The sequence below is a fragment of the Leucopleurus acutus genome (assembly GCF_964270905.1).
Source record: "Leucopleurus acutus genome assembly, chromosome: 3".
Classification (NCBI taxonomy): Eukaryota; Metazoa; Chordata; class Mammalia; order Artiodactyla; family Delphinidae; genus Leucopleurus; species Leucopleurus acutus.
The window spans coordinates 111,744,128-111,762,413 of NC_139145.1; the positions used below are offsets into that span (position 1 = coordinate 111,744,128).

At 34.7% G+C, this 18,286-nt stretch overlaps 1 protein-coding gene across 3 annotated transcripts in view; it reads left to right on the plus strand.

The window, feature by feature from the left end:
• Positions 1-18,286, plus strand: part of SSBP2 (single stranded DNA binding protein 2) — a gene marked incomplete at its 3' end in the record, with an annotated part of 295,732 nt that overhangs the window by 196,293 nt on the left and 81,153 nt on the right. For all 3 annotated transcript variants that reach the window (XM_082837009.1, XM_082837010.1, XM_082837008.1), the window contains exon 5: positions 12,382-12,471. In XM_082837009.1, the coding sequence (XP_082693135.1) occupies positions 12,382-12,471 (90 nt within the window). The remainder of the gene's footprint in view (positions 1-12,381; positions 12,472-18,286) is intronic.

Sequence of the window (18,286 nt, forward strand, 5' to 3'; positions counted from 1 at the left end):
AATTAATCTTTGTATGGAAATCATCCTAAAATATTGTGATGTAGTGAAATAATTTAAATTTCCTTTTTTTACACCTATTAAAATTTCTGCTTAAGCGTATTTGAACTGTTCATTCTAGGTAAAATTTAAGAACATTTAGAAATTTGTTGTATTAGGTGTATATTGTTTCAGGTCCATGCTAACAATGCTGTTAAAGGAAAAAACTCAGAATTACTGACTTTAAATTTCTTCCTATAGAAGCTGTAAATTACAAAAGAGAAAAAGATATTTCAGAGAAGGTGTGCCTTTTTTGTGTAAACTTTTTAACTGACTCATAAGGGATGTGACTTTTTAAAAGATGAGTATATAATGGTTATCTTCTCCCTGGAAAAATTAAATACACAAACAAAAATTACAATGATTCTTGCTATTGATACAGAGCTATACTTCCATGACTGTAATTTGTTCTATGACAAAGTTTTAAAAAAGAACTTCTTAAATAGAGTTTCTTTGGTCATGCAATCAGAATAAGCGTGCCTTGGATTCTAAGACAAAGCCATTGTAAGATGACAGAGGAAACAATTGAGAGAGGGTGTACAGCAGACCATTGAGAGGAGATCAGGACAGGTTAGTAGATGTGCCTTGGAGGTCTTAGAGACTGATAGGAGGTAACAGGCTTAGATATGTGCAAATGGTCATCATTAGGATACTAGAGAATGAGTAATGGGAATATTCTGCAGGTGCAAAAAGCTACGCATGGGGGTAGGGGAGGGGGCATGGCAAGAAATAACGAGTAGAGATTTAGATGGATGAACTGTTGGTGTCAAGGGAATCCAACTGCAAATACTGATGACTCGACTGTGGAAATGGAAGTCCAGTGGCAGAATGTACTCCCTCAGAATTAATATGAGGAAAGAACTCAATAGAATGTTTTCCTCTTGTTTCTAAGGCAATGAGATGCTAATTAGATGGGAACTGGGACTGAAAGCCCAGCAAAAGGAAGTAAGAAATGGACCTTTTTCTGGTACAAGGATTGAAGCTGGATCCTAGTTTCTTTAAATCAGTGTACTGGGTCAGGGACCATTAGAAAAGTTGACATGATGGTGAATCCTAAACTATGGTTTCAGTTCTCTTTGTATTCTCCCTATCCTAGGAGCTAGCTTGGCTGGAATCTAGATGGGATTGGTGGAGCCTTCAGTTAATAGTTAAGGAGTTATTCCTTTGTGGATAAGAAGAAGGCAGAGTTAGAGTCCCGGCAGGTAGTTGTAGCTGAAGAAAAGACGCTTCGTGTGCCATTCTTCTCACTATGCTTCCCTACTCTTAACTGTGGAAGGGAAATTTTGTGAGATCTGTGAGACCAAGAATACCACAAAAGTAAGCTTTGTTCAACCTGGGAGATACTTTTGTTTATTTTTAATCAGAAGGACAGTTGATTTAATCAAAATCATAGTATTTGCAAACAAGCACTGTGCAACAGGGCAAGTACACTAACCTCTAAGGACACATAGAGTTCCCTAGTTTCTAGATGCCCCATGGAAAATGTTCTTCAAAATGAAATAGTAATTTTGGGGGAGGGGTGTATTAGTTTTCTATTGCTAACTTAACAAACTGCCACAAATTTAGCAGCTTAAAAGTTTATTATCTCACAGTTCTGTAGGTCAGAAGTCTGGGTTGACTAAGCTGTTTTCTCTCCTCTAGGTCTCACCAGGCTGAAATCAAGGTCTGGGCCTGCTGGGTTCTTCCTAGAAGGCTCTGAGAAGAATCCACTTTCAGACTTATGTAGGTTGCTGGTAGAATTCAGTTCCTTGTGGTTGTAGGAGTCGGCCAGAGGCTGCTCTCAGATTCTAGAGACCACCACATTCACAGGCTCCAGGGATTAGGGCATGGATATCTTTGGGGGGCTGTTCTGCCTACCACAGAGGAAAACAATTTTTTGCCAAGGGATGATTCTGATTATCCAGTTTCTCTTACCAATAAGAATATCTAGACCCCAAACAACTAGAAGCTTAGGGATTTTTATACTGAATCAATAGTGTAGAAAAGAGACAAAGGCTTCCATCTTTGAGGTCAAAAAGGAAAAAGTAGGGCAATGACCAGAATCTATAACTGTTAAAAACTTGTGAAAGAGGGTAACAACACCAGTATTTCTAACAACTTTTCCTTGTTTTTCCTTTAAACTATGGTGTTATGAAATACTGTTTAAGGTTATTTTTATTAAATGTTTGACTAAAATGTTAGTTTGTGGATTGGGGTGGGGAGAGGGTGTTTAATGGAAAAGCTCACAGATAGGCCTATAGTTTGACTTTGTGGCCATAATGTAGGCTTAATGCTGTAATAACAATTTGCCCAACCTCTGAAATTCATATGAAGACAGTAAGTGCTTCTTGATCCCTGAATTTATATGAATGCTAAAAATGGTGTCTTAAATATCCCCATTTTGTTTCATTTTTAAACAGAAAATTTTATATGCTATTTATATGAGTTTCCTTAGTAACTCATAATTTTGAGGAGTAATTGCACTAGCTTCAAAATTCTTTGTGATCAGAATGAATCTGTGCATCTTAGAACATAGTAGGTACCTAATATTTGGGATGCATGTACAGAAGTGAAGATATCACCTAGAACTTAATTGTCCCAGAGCAAATTCTTTATATCAGCCCTTTTTCTTTCTTTCTTTCTTTTTAAATTTAATTTATTGAAAATACGGAGGTGGAGAAGAGTTCATGTGGTAGTGCAGAGTCCCTAAATTCATCTTGGGAAGTACAGTCTTAGCACTTGTTTAAGCTGAATTTTTCTCTACATTACTGCAGATTGGAGCCTAATTTCATTAGCTTATTTCAATTATATTTTTTTCTACATGTTATTTTGAAAATTTTCAAACCTATAGGAGAGTTTAAAAATAGTACAATGAACACCAAATACCCCTCACCTAACTAAATCTACCAATTTGTTAGCCCTTTTTCTTATAATCTACCTTTTCTGATTAAAGCTGAGTAGAGAATTCAGGGAATCTAAACCATGAAACTGCTGTTTTGAAAATTAACAACTAAATTAAAGGCTGCCTGCTAAAGTATTCTTTAGGAATGAAATAATCACTGTTTATCAGGGTCTTTTTGCATTTCTCTTGCATTTAAAACATTTTTTAGCACCTGTAGCTGCTTCGCTTCTGCTGCCTGTCATATTTCCCACGCTTCTTGGCTTTCATATGAAAAAGTTAACATTTTGTAGAATTTACCAGCCAATCAAAGCACTCTTTTTCTTCTGCATGGCAAACATCAAGCTGTAATACTTAGATCAACTCTTTTACACTTTATGTTTCTAGGCGCTCAGGGGCTACTTTTAATTTTGTTTTTAATGCTCTTTCTGGGTCTGTCCCTGTTTTGGAAGCCTAAAGGGTTGAATACTATACTCTGGATAATTGTTTTTGTGAAAGCACATATAAAATATTTCTAAAACAAGCCTAAAAAGTACACAATAGTCAGTGATGCTGATTCTCCGGACTCTAAGAGGGTGACTGAGTGGAGTGGGCTAGGGTAGAAGCATGTGGCTCTGGCTCTAAAAATGAACTTGTGAAGACAATGCTAATAAATGCCCAGGATTAATGAAAGTGATTTTTAGATTACTTCTAGGATCTAACTTTCCAAAACAGAATAACTGGTTCTTCATGGTCTGAAAATTAAAATGTTTCATGTCTTATTAAAATAAGAGTTCTTTTTTTAAGTTAGAAATACTTGCATTTTATTTAACCTTAAATTTTAGGGATTAGGTTTGTCTTAAGTTAGCATTTGGTCTTGTTTTATAGCTATTGACAAAACTGGCAGTGTGTATTTTTAATCTATAATAATTTTTATTTATATTAGAAATATGAAACTTCAGAAAGTGTGTGAATGTTTTATTAAAAAATCAATCAGTTATATCATTCTAACAGTTAATTTTATGTATCCACCCACCATCTTTGGTAGATTATTTTTTACCATTTCCGTAATTATAATCATACACCCAATTCTATATTTGGCATGTTTTACATAGCACTATATCATAAATAAACTCCTATGTTTCCCAAACAATTCCACCTGTAACTATAATTTTTAATAGTTGAAACATGTTCTATCATGTTTAGACACATATATGTTTTATATGTGCTACAATTTATAGAAATATTATATTATTGCTGAATTTGGGGGTTATCTCGAATATTTCTTACTATAAATATATGACAGTGAACATATTTTATGCATACTGTTTTTCGCATAGTTCAGGATTTATATTTGGATAGTGTCTGAACAGAAGGATTACTTAGTTAAAATTTATTAATTTTTTTATAGCACATGATATATACATGAAGTGTGCTTTCTACAAGTGTACCAACCAGGTTCCCATGCCACTAATAACCTATTAAAATCCTGTCCTATCAAGATTCCTAAGCATATTTCCCAAGTTATCAATAATATCATAACTATTTACTTAGTTGCTAAAAACATTTGCAAAGAATGACCCTTTAAGGTTTGCCAGATCTTTGCTTTACATCTATTAACTGAAAAGATTTCCCCCCAACTTTCTAGCATTAGAAAAAAATAACCTACGTATGATCATTGAAAAGGTCCATCTCACTCTAAGCAAGAAATTTAAAGATCAGTACCTAGAAATGGAATAGAAAGATTTGGGAATTATAAATATCAAGAAAACATTCTTCAAATCTTTAGAAGAGAAACAGATTACACCCCAAGGAACAAAAATCAGGATGGCATCAGACTTCTCTGGAACAGTAAATACCAGACAATGGTGGTGTCTATAGTTTTGATGAGAGTCAAAAAAAGACATTTGCACATATAAGGATTTCAAAAATGATATTCATACATCCTCTAGCCAACTAAGAAGTATATAAAAATTAAAACTCGTGAGTAGCACAGTTATGTTATTGTTTTAAACTGATAGGGGAAAAAAACTAGACAAAATTGGAGTTGTTTTTGATACTGAAAGTATAATTATAAAACTGAATGTAGAGGTCAAAAATTATTACTGAAAGCAGAGACGATGAAAACAAAAGTTTATGCCTAAAACTCCAGATGTTTATAATAAGGGTTAGGAAATGGAAGAGGGAGATGTAGAATAGGAAGAGAAAGCTAACTTCATTTTTCATAAAGAAACATAAACGATATTGTTTGTCTTAACGTTGGTACCTTTAAAGCTTAAGATAAAAAAAAGTTTCTTTTTTCTAATTTTAAAGGACATCTCATTAGATGCATATGAGAGTGCTTTTCTGCTAACAAGTGAAACAGGTAGATAAAATACAGCATAAAGTTTAAAAATAAATGGACGGGAGATGATTTGATATATGAACACACAAAAAAGCTGAGTTTGCAATGTCAATTTTGGGCAAAATAGATTCAAGGCAGTGATTATTAAACATGAAAAAGAAAGGAGAAATGGACAAGCAACAATAATAGGGTATTATATATATTTGAAAGAGCAAGGGGACAAAAAATTAGAGATAATATAAAGATATTATGCAAATGGATAAAAATGTAGAGCAGGAACATGGATATTTTATTAAATATCCCTGGGAAATTATGAAAATTGGTCATTGATTAGACCACAAAAAATTATTCAACAAATTCCTAAATACAGAAGTTGTATAGTATATCTTACCTGGACACAATTGGGAAAGCTAGAAATTAAAAAGGAAAATAAAACCTCCAACCATTTGTAAATTAAAGTATATCTTTGGTTAAATCTACAAGGTTTGATATTGGTGTTCTCGTTTTTTTCTAAATCATCTAATCAGTATAATTTTGGTTTCCAGTTATATACAGTACCTCTTTGGGAAATCGAAATTATACTATTGGATGATTTAGGAAAAAAATCATGAACACTACCATCAAACCTTGCAAATGCAATCAAAGGTAAATTCAGAGCAAAATTTACAGTTTTATATTCTTTATATTTAAAAAAAAGAAAATAAATTAGTTACTAATCTATTAAGAATTTTGAAAATGAACAAAACCTTTTTTACAAAAAAGGAAAATAGAGATAATTTTTTAAAGAAGAAAACATATTAATTAAACAGAAAAAGAAAGGTAACTAATAGAACAATTACTGGCAAAGATAATGATGAGAACACTAATTCAATTTAGGAGAGAGAAAACAAGTCATCATCTGTCTAGTGCCAGCAGTTCAGTAAGGCAGTCCAGGGCAGGTGGGCAGGCTGTGCTCCACAAGTCATCCAGAGACTAAGGCTAGTGGGTGCTCTGCCATTGTTCAGGACATTGGTTTTGTAGGCATGACAGAAATTAGATCTCCAGTTAAAAAGTAGGAGGCAGTCTAGAAGTGGTGCATACCTCTTCGGCTCACATTAGTAAGAGCCTAATTCTTGGTGAGAGCAAGGGAGACTGAGCAATGTAGTGTAGCTGGGCTGCCAGGTCTCTGGCTACAGTTCTATTACCATAAAAGAAGAGGGAAACAGAGGTTTGTGGTCTATTGGCAGTCTCTCACAGCTGCTACAGAGGACCTTTTTAAGCATATGAAAGTGGTGTGTATATGAATAAAACTAAAAATCTCAATGAAATAAAGTTTTCTGGGAAAAAAATAAGTGAACAGAATTGAAGTAAATAGAAGTAGAAAATATAAAAAGAATAATGGCCATAATTACTTCCAAAATTGCCTTTGTATTCAGGCAGTTTTACCCGCTGCATATATTTTAACTTTACAAAGTAGATAAACACCATATTATGTAAATTTCTTCAGGGCATTATAAAAGAGTTTACAATCCAGTCCATTTTGAGAAGGTAGAATAATGCTTATTAATTATCCTAATGCTTAAATTTGAATAATCCAGCAAGGAATTTTCTAAACCTGTCTCATTTAGAATATAGATGTAAAGATCCTAAATAAAATATTAGCTAATATAATTCATTAGCCTATTAAAAGGATCATCCATGATGATCAAGCGTGACTTATCTCATAAATACAATGATGGTTTAAGAAAACAATCAATATATAATTACTTATATCCCAAAAGAAAAACCAAGTGGTACCAATCAAATATGAAAAGGCAAAGTGTCTTTGCCCAAAGAAAACCAGGGGCTTCCCTGGTGGCTCAGTGGTTGAGAGTCCGCCTGACGATGCAGGGAACACGGGTTCGTGCCCCGGTCCGGGAAGATCCCACGTGCCACGGAGCAGCTGGGCCCATGAGCCATGGCCGCTGAGCCTGCGTGTCTGGAGCCTGTGCTCTGCAATGGGAGAGGCCGCAGCAGTGAGAGGCCCACGTACCGCAAAAAAAAAAAAAAAAAAAGAAAACCAAATAATACCCATCAAATATGAAAAGGCAAAGTCTCTTTTATTATTCCTGATCTTTGAAAATTGTTTTTAAAATACTAGGCATAGAAATATTTCTTAGTATAATAAAGAACATGTCTTCAACCAACAGCTAAAATATTTAACTGTGCTCTGCATTAAAATTGTGAAGACAGGAAACCTACTACAGGGCCCTGATTAACCACGGTTTTGATTTCTGCAGTTTTAGTTACTCACAGTCAACCAAGTTTTGAAAAAAATTAAATGGAAGATTCCAGAAATAAACAATTCATAAGTTTTAAAATGTGGACCATTCTGAGTCGCATGATGAAGTCTCACTATGTCCTGCTACATCCTGCCTGGGACGTGAATCATCCCTTTGTCCAGCTTGACCCACCCATTAGTCACTTAGCAGCCGTCTGGGTTATCAGATACAGTGTAGTGGTATCACAGTGCTTGTGTTCAAGTCACCCTTATTTTACTTAACAATGGCCCCAAAGCACAACAGTACTGATGCAGGCAATTCAGATATGGCAAAGAGAAGCTGAAAAGGGCTTCCTTTAAGTGAAAAGGTGAAAGTTCTCAACTTAATAAGGAAAGAAAAGCAATCGTATGCTGAGGTTGCTAAGATCTATGGTAAGAAGGAGTCTTCTATCCGTGAAATTGTGACAAAGGAAAAAGAAATCTGTGCTAGTTTTCACACCTCAGACTGCAAAAGTCATGCCCACAGTGCATGCTAAGCACTAGTTAAGGTAGGAAAGGCATTAAAATTTGTGGGTGGGAGACATGAACAGAAAACGTGTTCTGATTGACAGCATTGTGTTGGGCCAGAAAGCATATCAAGCCTCTACAGAGACTTCAGCAAGAGATCCTCTGAAACAAGTGACACCAAGCCATTTACTGCTAGTAAGGGATGGTTACACAGATGCAGGAATAGGTGTAGATCAGAAAATATAAAAATTACTAGAAAGGCTGCTGAAGAAGCTGCTGCCGCATTTCTGGCAGAGGTGAGGAAGTTGATTAAGGAGAGAGAACACATTCACATAACTTTTATCACAGTATATTGTTATAATCGTTCTATTTTATTATTAGTTATTGTTAATCTCTTACTGTACCTAATTTATAAATTAAACTTTATCATAGTTATGTATGTATAGGAAAAAACAATATATATAGAGTTCAGTACTATTGCAATTTCATGCATCCATTAGAGGTCTTGGAATCTATCTCCACAGATAAGGGAGTCTACTGTATGACCATTTTAAATGTTTCTCAAAAAATACTTATATCTGACTTAAAAATAGTATAAGTGTGTTAATAGTAAAGACAAATAATTCTCTGCCTGGTCTCTTCCTACCTACTCTTACCTTTAATCCTCCTTCCAATTTCTAATAAGGATATCACTATTTTAGTTCCTCTGTTATTACCTTCACAATTTTACATATACTTAAGGTATTTTTTCCTTTTCCACCAAATGCAGACTTTATTATCTTGATTCCCCAGTGTATAGTTAGGCAGCTTGTTCTGCACCATCCTTAGTAACTAAAACCGTTAGTTATTTAATGTGTAGAATCTTGATAAATGCTAATTATGTTTTAATCAATTGCATCTTAATTTTATTTTTAAGCAAAATTTTATTTTATGCCTATTGTTTTGAAACCTCCTTACAGAAGTATATACAACTTTTTTTTTCTACCAGAGGCCACTAGTGATAATAACTAAGGTCAAAATAAGAACTCTTCTAGCTTTTATTTCAGATTTTTATTTAAGAAGGAAAATATAAAATAACAGTATACATCTCTGTTCTTTAAATTCAGAAATAGGGAATTAGAGAATAAAAGTTATTATTAAAATTCAATTATATAATAGCATTTAAGAGAAGGGGCAAAATGGGAAATGGTGCTGGCCATATATACAAGGGAAAATAAATAACACAGAGAGGAAGGGGCACAGATTGACTTGTGCCTTCTTATAGGTAGAAAGATATAAAAACAGAAAGTCCAAGAGAGGAGACTTAAACAAAGACAAGTATATAGCAACATGAAGAAAGATTTCCTGGTGACTCTTTAAAGTTCATTTTAATATATCCCTGGAAAAGCAAATAATTGTTCCATAATTTAGTTCATTTGAAAACACCAAATTTAATATATTGTATTTATAAAAAGCACGTAAAAATTATATTAGTGATTTGGGAAAATATTTTAAAAGTAAAGTTTTCACTTCCAAAAAACCTTGAAATTCAAGTCACTTGACAAAGTAAATGATTTAAGAGCAGTTAGAAAATACATATGTGAAAGTATATGTTAAAAGCATACAAAGTAAACTAGTAAAAAGAAAAAATACTTTTAATGATAATTAATATTTTTACATTGCTCCAAAGTCTTATGTATTCAGTTTAGTTAGAAGTATTTTACAGCCATATTATTTATATGTCTTTCTTTTTTACAAGAGAGAGAATATAAAAAGTCAACCCTAAATAATTGTGGATATATTATATATAAAGGATTTTCCATGGTATTCTAATGGGAATTCACACAAATCCAGCAAAACTAATGCTTTGTAGTAGTTCTTAGTATAATTAAATTATTTGCTCTCCTTTTTTAATTCAGTCACAAACCCCCAGAATAATATTATACATACTTTATGAGTTAGAGCCAGCAACAACTTTCTGTGGATCCTCAAGTCATGAGATAAATTTGTCTCATGAGCTGGAAGTAAACTTGAGACAAGTCTCAGAAATTCCAGCAACGAAACCCAAGAAATGTGGTACTTCTCCCATCTACATCAAGCTCTGATCCCCAAAACTTGATTCTTATTTAGCTTACAGTTTCAAAGCATGTATTATTTATTATTGCTACCGTATATAAATGAGCAAGTTAGGCAGTTTGAGAAATATGCTCTTTTACAAAACTTAGAGTACCATTTAGTGTAACTCTTCAGTGTTTATTATCAGACTAGTATTTGTTATTGATCAACATGGTGTACCAAATGGTACTCTAAGCTTGAGTCCACACAGTACAATAAAGGAGGGAATTATCCCTTGTCAATAAATCCCGGAAGAATGGATGGATAATTTAGCTCAAAAATGTGATCCACAAAGTGAAGTTTGGACTGCAGTGCTCTATACCAGTGCTTTGTATTGGGTAAATAAACTGGATAATTACTAGTATTCTGTTCACTTCAATTTGTGTCCTTAGGCCAAGCCTAGAAATTACTATTACACCAGAAAACTAAAGCATCGTGCTCTATACTAGAAATCATGTAGCTATACTTGCCAGGCAACAAGAATTGCAGGAGAAATAGCATCTGTGAACAACACTAAGGAGGTGCAGCAATTCACTGAATTCTGTTTTGTTTTTGTAAACCTGCTCAACATTGTAGTATACATTTCTATAAAAGCATAGGTGAGTGTGTTTTACAAACTTGTCTCTTTTTATGTAAGTCTTTTGTATTGCAAAAACAAGTTTCTATTCTGCAATTAATTAGAACAATAGTGACATCCTATGTCTAGCTTTCAGTACTAAGAGCAACTTCCCCATTAAAATAATTGACTGTCAAAGGATGTAGATCAAATCTTTCTTCCTAGATCTGCCTGTAACCATATACATTTAAACTAAAAGAAGATAAATGTTTGGTGGTAACTTTTTCTCTTACTCTAACATTGTGTATTAAAATTTTATGCAAGTTTAATTAAAATGAAAAACAGTTTGCCTTTCATTTTTTAAAAACGTGAGTGTTGATATTATAACGCAAAATAGAGCCATCTGACAAATGGTAGGTATTCAATTAATGTACACTGAATGAAATTGCATGTTTTTGCTTAAAATGGGATGATAGATTGATGTTTCATCTTAATATCTAAGAAATATTATTTCTCCTTTTATACTTCTATGCTTTATCAGAAGTTTAGAATGTTGGCATTCATAGGTAACCAACATTTTAGATAACCACATTTAAATCTAGGTTTCCTCAGGAAATACTAAAATCATTGGCTTTCAGTGATAATAACTTCCACTACTATAGAATAAACATGTTTTAGTATTTTTATCAATTTACATATCGGGAAATATATGCTACAAATATACTGAGATATTATATCTTCTAATGGAATATTAATTCATGAATGAATAAACTGATCTACAAGTGAGAAAAGTACAACAAATACACTAGATCCAGGATTTGTTTTGAGTTCTTTTCATAACAGAACTGTTGAATTCATACTGACCTGTCTTCAGCATATTTCTGCTCCCTTCTTGGCTGTTCTTAGTATTTGTAATGTGTCTAACGAGATTGAGGGATGAAATCCATGGTTGTAAAATAGTTGTATGTATTACTGCTCTATGTAAGAGTTAAATCTAAAACCTTGACTTGACTACAAAGAGCCTATCCCAAAGTTTTTCATATTCCTATTTCATGAAGCTGTAGGATTCCATGAAATAATTTGCAAGTAAAGTAGACTTTGAATTTTTCAATCTGATTTTTTCATAATCTGTTTATCTGAGACTAATCTCTCCAAATCTAATTCCTTTCTCTTATTCAATCTCCTAATTACTTTTTCATCCTCACCACCCTGTTTTTTGCTATCAATTATATTTTGGCTACCAATTATAGTATATCAGAAAGTGAATAATGTGCGTGTTGCCACCTATAGACAGAGAAGTAATTATACTTATTTATGACAGAGAAAAGCATAATCTAAACAGAGTTCTTTTTTCCAACTCCTACAACCACCATTTTCAAACTTGTTACTTAAATATTTATCTATTTGTTGTTGATGTTGCCATTTCAGAAGGCTGTGCCTTAAAATAAAGCATTTACTTAAACTTCTATCACTTTATCATTTTATTTGCCTTTTATATTTTACTCAAATATACTATCTTATTAAAGTTCTGTGATTTCAAAAAGTTTAAAGAGACCTGTTTAAACCAAATAACTTAGTCATATCCTAAACTAACTGCTACATCTTAGTTTACCTCTGGAGTGGGGGAAATTACCAATATTTGTTCCCAGGAATGAAAAGCTTCCCTTCCTACAGTCTATTATCATCAGTCTTTTGTTCTGTGCCTTCTCTGTAATGATATAGGTTTGTTTCTCCTTTATTCTTTGCAGAGTGCTGCAGCAGCTCCCAGTCCAGTGCTAGGAAACATTCCCCCAGGAGATGGCATGCCAGTAGGTCCTGTACCACCAGGGTTCTTTCAGGTACTCAGAGAAACTCTGACTAGGAATGTTAAGGCATAGGAACTCCTGTTCGATTTTATTGAAATATATGAAGGAGAATGAGGCTATTTTAATCCTTAAGGTAAACATAATGCTGTGCAGCCAACTCTTGATTATTCAGAGACCGGTTATCTTGTATGTAGATTAGCCCTTCCTTCCAATATTTTCTTTATTGTCAAATTTTTATTCGTATATTTTACCATTTCACTGTGCAAGTAAGAAAGAAAGGTAGCTAAAATGCAAATTAGCTAAGCTAACTGTGGTGAAGATTTGGTGGGAGAAAAGGCTAATGGATGAGGTTTTGGAATGATATATGGATTTTAACTATCTAAGCCATCCATATCTCCACAGACTAAAGATAATCAAGATTTGGCTGTACTTTCACATTATGGCTAAGTCATAACCTATTCATTTATCAAAATTATAGGCTATAACAAAATATTTTGAGAATCATCTTTGTGGCTTTTAAACTGGAATTTTTATCAATATCATTATATAACATTTATAAAATCAGATTTTAAAATACATATGTTAGTATTTTAAATTTGCAACAAGCACATTTATTTTAGCAAAAGATGATAATGATTTTAGAATTACATCAATTTTATGGCATCCATATTTTTTTTTTTTTTTTTTTTTGCGGTACGCGGGCCTCTCACTGCTGCGGCCTCTCCCGTTGCGGAGCACAGGCTCCAGACGCGCAGGCTCAGCAGCCATGGCCCACGGGCCCAGCCGCTCCACGGCATGTGGGATCCTCCCGGACCGGGGCACGAACCCATGTCCCCTGCATCGGCAGGCGGACTCTCAACCACTGCGCCACCAGGGAAGCCCTATGGCATCCACATTTAAATCTGACAGTTTTTTAACCCAAAGCTACACAGATTCTGAAGTTTATTTTTTTTTAACTCCATAGTTAATTTTATAACACCCTTTGAGAAAATTAGGAAGAATTTAGGAGTTAAGAACTGCAGTTGGAAGGCATTACAGGAATTAATGTTATATGCTATATTGTTAATGAATTACATCAGGTACTTATAAACTAATTTGTCACTTTAGTGTTTTATATTTTCAAAGTCCTTGATAATCATTTGTTAATTAATACATACCATCATTTCAGTGTAGATCAATGTACTTTATAAATGTGAAAATGGAGAAATAAAATTATAAGTAATTTTCCACAGTACAGCAATTGAATAAAAAAAGTCATAATTAGAACCTAGTACTAAGTCTGAAATGTAAAGTCCTTTAGGATATGCTATTTGTCTGGCTACTGTATATTAATATTCAAAAGTCTTAGAGCTCACATTCTGTCTTGAGGCCCCTTTCTTAAAATCTAGGAACATATTATAACTCTTGGTTATTAATTAAACAATCACTGTTTAAGATAATAATAATAATAGCTAACACTTAGTAACTGCTTACTGTATGCCATGCTTTGTTCTAAATATTTCATGTGTATAAACTCTTAATCCTCACAATAACCTAGGGGTAAAGTAAGTATTATCATCATTACCATTGCACAGATGAAAAAACCAAAGCATGATAAGCAGTTTGCACAAAGTCAGAAAGTCACAGGACAGGGATTCAAGGCAAGGCTTTCTGAACTTCTGCCATTGACTTTACCTTTTAAAGTTCATAGTTGATCGTTACTCATAAAATATTTCTAGCTCATTTTATATTTTTTCCTCATGCTCTTATTTCTCTTACTAAGGATAGATTGGAGTTAGGGAGTAAATCAGAAGAGTTTATCTACTTACAAGAGCTAGCAGAAGCTCTCTAAGTGGCACTTTAAAAAAGAGGCAGTGGGTTGGGAAGGAAGCCAAATTCTTCCTAGGGTTAAGCAAAGATGTATAAACCTATACATTTTCATTTTTACATTTTGTAGAATGAACCATTCTTCCCTTACCTGCCTTCTGCCTGAATCTTGATAAGAGTAGTTGAAAGAGAATTAACTTCTGTTTTAATCCAATTAGATAAACACTTGACTACTACTAGATGCCAGGCACTGTGGTAGGCATATAAAAATGAGTGTGTATAATACGTACCTTCCTGAAGCTCACTGTCTAGCCAGCGAGTCATTATTAAAAATAAATAACTGTAATACAGCAAGATATGTGCTGTAACAGAGTAAAGTTCTGTGTTGACCTAGAAGAGAGAGCTATAAAGTCTGCCTGAACTGGAGCTAAGAGTGGTTTGAAAAAAGTTTTCCAAGAAGACAACAAGCAGAGGAATGATATTCCAGAAAGTGGGAAAAGTATAAGCAAAAGTGTGGAAGCATCAGAACGACCTGTGCAGAGGCATTCAGGGTAATCTGAATGGAAAGTAGAGGGGAGGGCAAGCAGGAATTCCTGGAAATGAAATTGGAAGATAAGCTGTAGCATCTTGAGAAGGGCCTTATATGCCATGTTAAGAACTTGAGTCTTTATTCAGTAGGCATGTAGGAACTGTCAGACATCTTTAAGAAGGGCAGTGACCTGAATTCAAACTATAGATTTAGGCTTTTTTAGGCACCTATGATATAGTTGTATACAAAATCCCTGCCGTTAAAAAACTTACACTGTGGTGAATGAGAGAGAGAGAGAAGGCAATTAGAATTTAGAAAGAAAATGGCTATATTAAATGAGTAGTGCGTGTTTTTAGAGCACAGCAGAAGGCCACCAAACCCAATCTTGGGAGAGTCATTGTCAGAAAAATATTGTCAAAACTGTAAATAGGGCTTCCCTGGTGGCACAGTGGTTAAGAATCCGCCTGCCAATGCAGGGGACACGGGTTCAATCCCTGGTCCGGGAAGAACCCACGTGCCATGGAGCAACGAAGCCCGTGCACCACAACTACTGAGCCTATGCTCCAGAGCCCACGAACCACAACTACTGAGCCCACAAGCCACAACTACTGAGCCCACCATGCCACAACTGCTGAGCCTGCGCACCTAGAGCCTGTGCTCCTCAACAAGAGAGGCCACTGCAATGAGAATCCCGCGCAACTCAAGGAAGAGTAACCCTGGCTCGCTGCAACGAGAGAAAGCCCGTGCACAGCAGCGAAGATCCAATGCAGCCAAAAATAAATAAATAAAATAAATTTTTAAAAAAATAAAAAGAGAAAATAACAGGCATGAATTCCAGTTGAGACTATGCTAATAACCAGAAAGTTGGGGGGGAAAAAAAGTAAATAAAATCCAAATTGGCATCTAAAGATGAATTAGGCAAAGGAAGCAGAGAGATATGGAAAGAATATTCCAGGAAGAGGGAAAAAAATTTATGAAGACCCAGACAAGAAAGGAGAGAGGCCAAATAATTCCCAAAAATCAGAGCTTAATTAGCTAACGGGAGAATGGCTGGTGATGAGGCTCCAGAGTAACCTTGAGGAGCCTTGTAGGTTAGTTGAGTTTGAACTTGATCTTAAGGGCAGTAATAAGCTATTGAAGGACTTTAAGCAGGAAAGAGGCATGTTCATATTTGCGTTTATAGAAAAATCACTCCAGTTATAGGGTGTAGCGTGGATTGCAGAGGGACAGGTTTGAAAGTAGGGAGACTATTTAGGAGGCTATTACAGTAATCTAGGTGAGATTTGATGACAGGGACCACAAAATGAGGAGTAGGTTTGAGGTAGGACAGATGAAGAGGTTCCTGTGGGACCTCCAATTAGAGATATCCCTTAGGCTGATGAACATACAGGTTTGAAGCCTAAGACAGTGATCTAGGCTAGAGATAAAAATTGCAGGATTGTCATCATATCAAGGACCTGAATCCACAGGCGTAGATCGATTGTCCAGGGGGAAAGTACAGAATGAGAGAGTAAAGGGGTATACACCTGGACTCGAAAAACACTGACCCTTGAAAGAAGAGCAAAAACAACAGAACCCATTAAAGAGACTGGTGCAGACTGTCAGCTGGTTGGCTGTGACAGTAGCTCAAGAAAGAGACTCTGTGGACCTACTTAAGAACAGTGGCAGCAGGACTGGGGAGGAAGAAGCTATGCCTAGTATGTTTGATAGGCCTTAGTTGATTAACCAAGTTAGGGGTAGAAGGGAAAGAGTTGGAGGAATGAAGCATGACTCTGAGGTTCCTACTTAAGGCCCCTGGAAAATTTTCATGTCTTAATCTAAGTTAGGAAAGATAGCGGGTAGAAAAAGTTTTAGATACGTTTGAGCATGATTAAATGTCATTCCTTTTTATCCAGGGTGACCATTCCAGCTAATCTTTTAAATACTTGTTTCCCCTATTCAGTAGGCTTAAGTATGGCCAGTCTCCCTAGAAATGCCTCTCAGAAATATTGGAAAGCTCAAGTCATCAAACTTTTGAAAAAGAAATAGTATGTTACCTTTGGTACCTGTCACAATGAGATCAGGGTACTCAAATGTTTCCTAAATATCAATATCGGTTTCCTATCCTTCATCATGATTCTGACCACAATGCTTGTTATTAATGAAGAGCAGCTACCTTCTATAAATAGAAATAGCACCATGACAATCATAATTCAAGTCCAAACGCCAGTTTCTAATCCAGTTCCATAGAGATAGTGATGTCCAAGAATTATCCAGAGTATGAAAATAGTTTTGAATCCCCGTTCTTATTTGGGGATGGCTGGATGGGACTAGACCAGGAAAAGACTGAGCCTATTAGAATTTAATGAATAAAGGAAAGTAAAGCAAGAAGAATTTTAATTAACACATAAAGCTTCACCAGCTTCACCAGTTCTGAGCTCTACTCACTGTGTGATCCTACCATAAGAAGTACATTGAAAACATTCTCCTAAATAGACAAACATTCTCGTTTTATCCCTGTTTACACTGCAGAACAAGCCCCCTCTTTTCCATTATAAGTATAGACTTACATATATTACCAAGTGGAATTATTACAAACTCTAAATTTGTGAATTCATAACAACTGCATTTGAATAATAGCAATTAACTCAAACTCCAAAATAAATAGTTACGATTAATACCCCATACATTTAATAAGTCCATCCTGGAAGACGGTCTCTAGATTAGCATCTGTCAACCATGTTGATATCCGTCACATCTATTTGTGACAGATATCAGCATGGTTCAGACTTAAACCTTGACCTTTTTTAATTGAAATGGGAGTGCTTCTACTGTTGAGTAGGAGATCAAATTAAGTAAAATCAAGGGGAATAGTTGGACATGCAAAAGGAGGTGTCCCTTTAGTAGAAGTGGGCTTTGACCTAACTAGAGTTTGGCAGTTTTGGTGGAAGAAAATACAGTACTGTGGTGTGGTGTGAATACACCTAATAGGTCCTCAGAACTAAGTCTATACTCTGACTCTCCTGTCCCTATGCTAGAGTATTATTCAGAAGTTTCATTGTATGCTAAGAAATTTGAATTATGCATTAAAAGCATCAACCTGCTCTATATTCATTCTCATAGCATTCTTACTAAAAGTCAGGCAAAAATTGATTCCTGTAGTTTTATCGAATAGGCAGCATTAATCCTTGAACCAATTAGATTTTCTTCACACTTATGTATAATAATCAAAATAGTTTAGTAAAATGCACTTATAAAACAAAGTTCTCATTCATTTGCATTTTTTTAAAAAATAGACTATTAACTCTGTTGCTTTATAATTTTCTAGATTTGAGTAGTAAGAAATCTTCTCTTGTGAATTTAATATAACTTAAACTACGTTAAAGAAATGGGCATTTCTTATTTCAACCAAAAAAAATCTGAGGGGAGTGAAAAAAATACTTTATTTTTTCCTTCTTTCTGCTCTTTACCACAAGAAAACTTCTAAGAAAACCATATCTTGTTTTTATCACTCTAATCAAACACATCTATAAC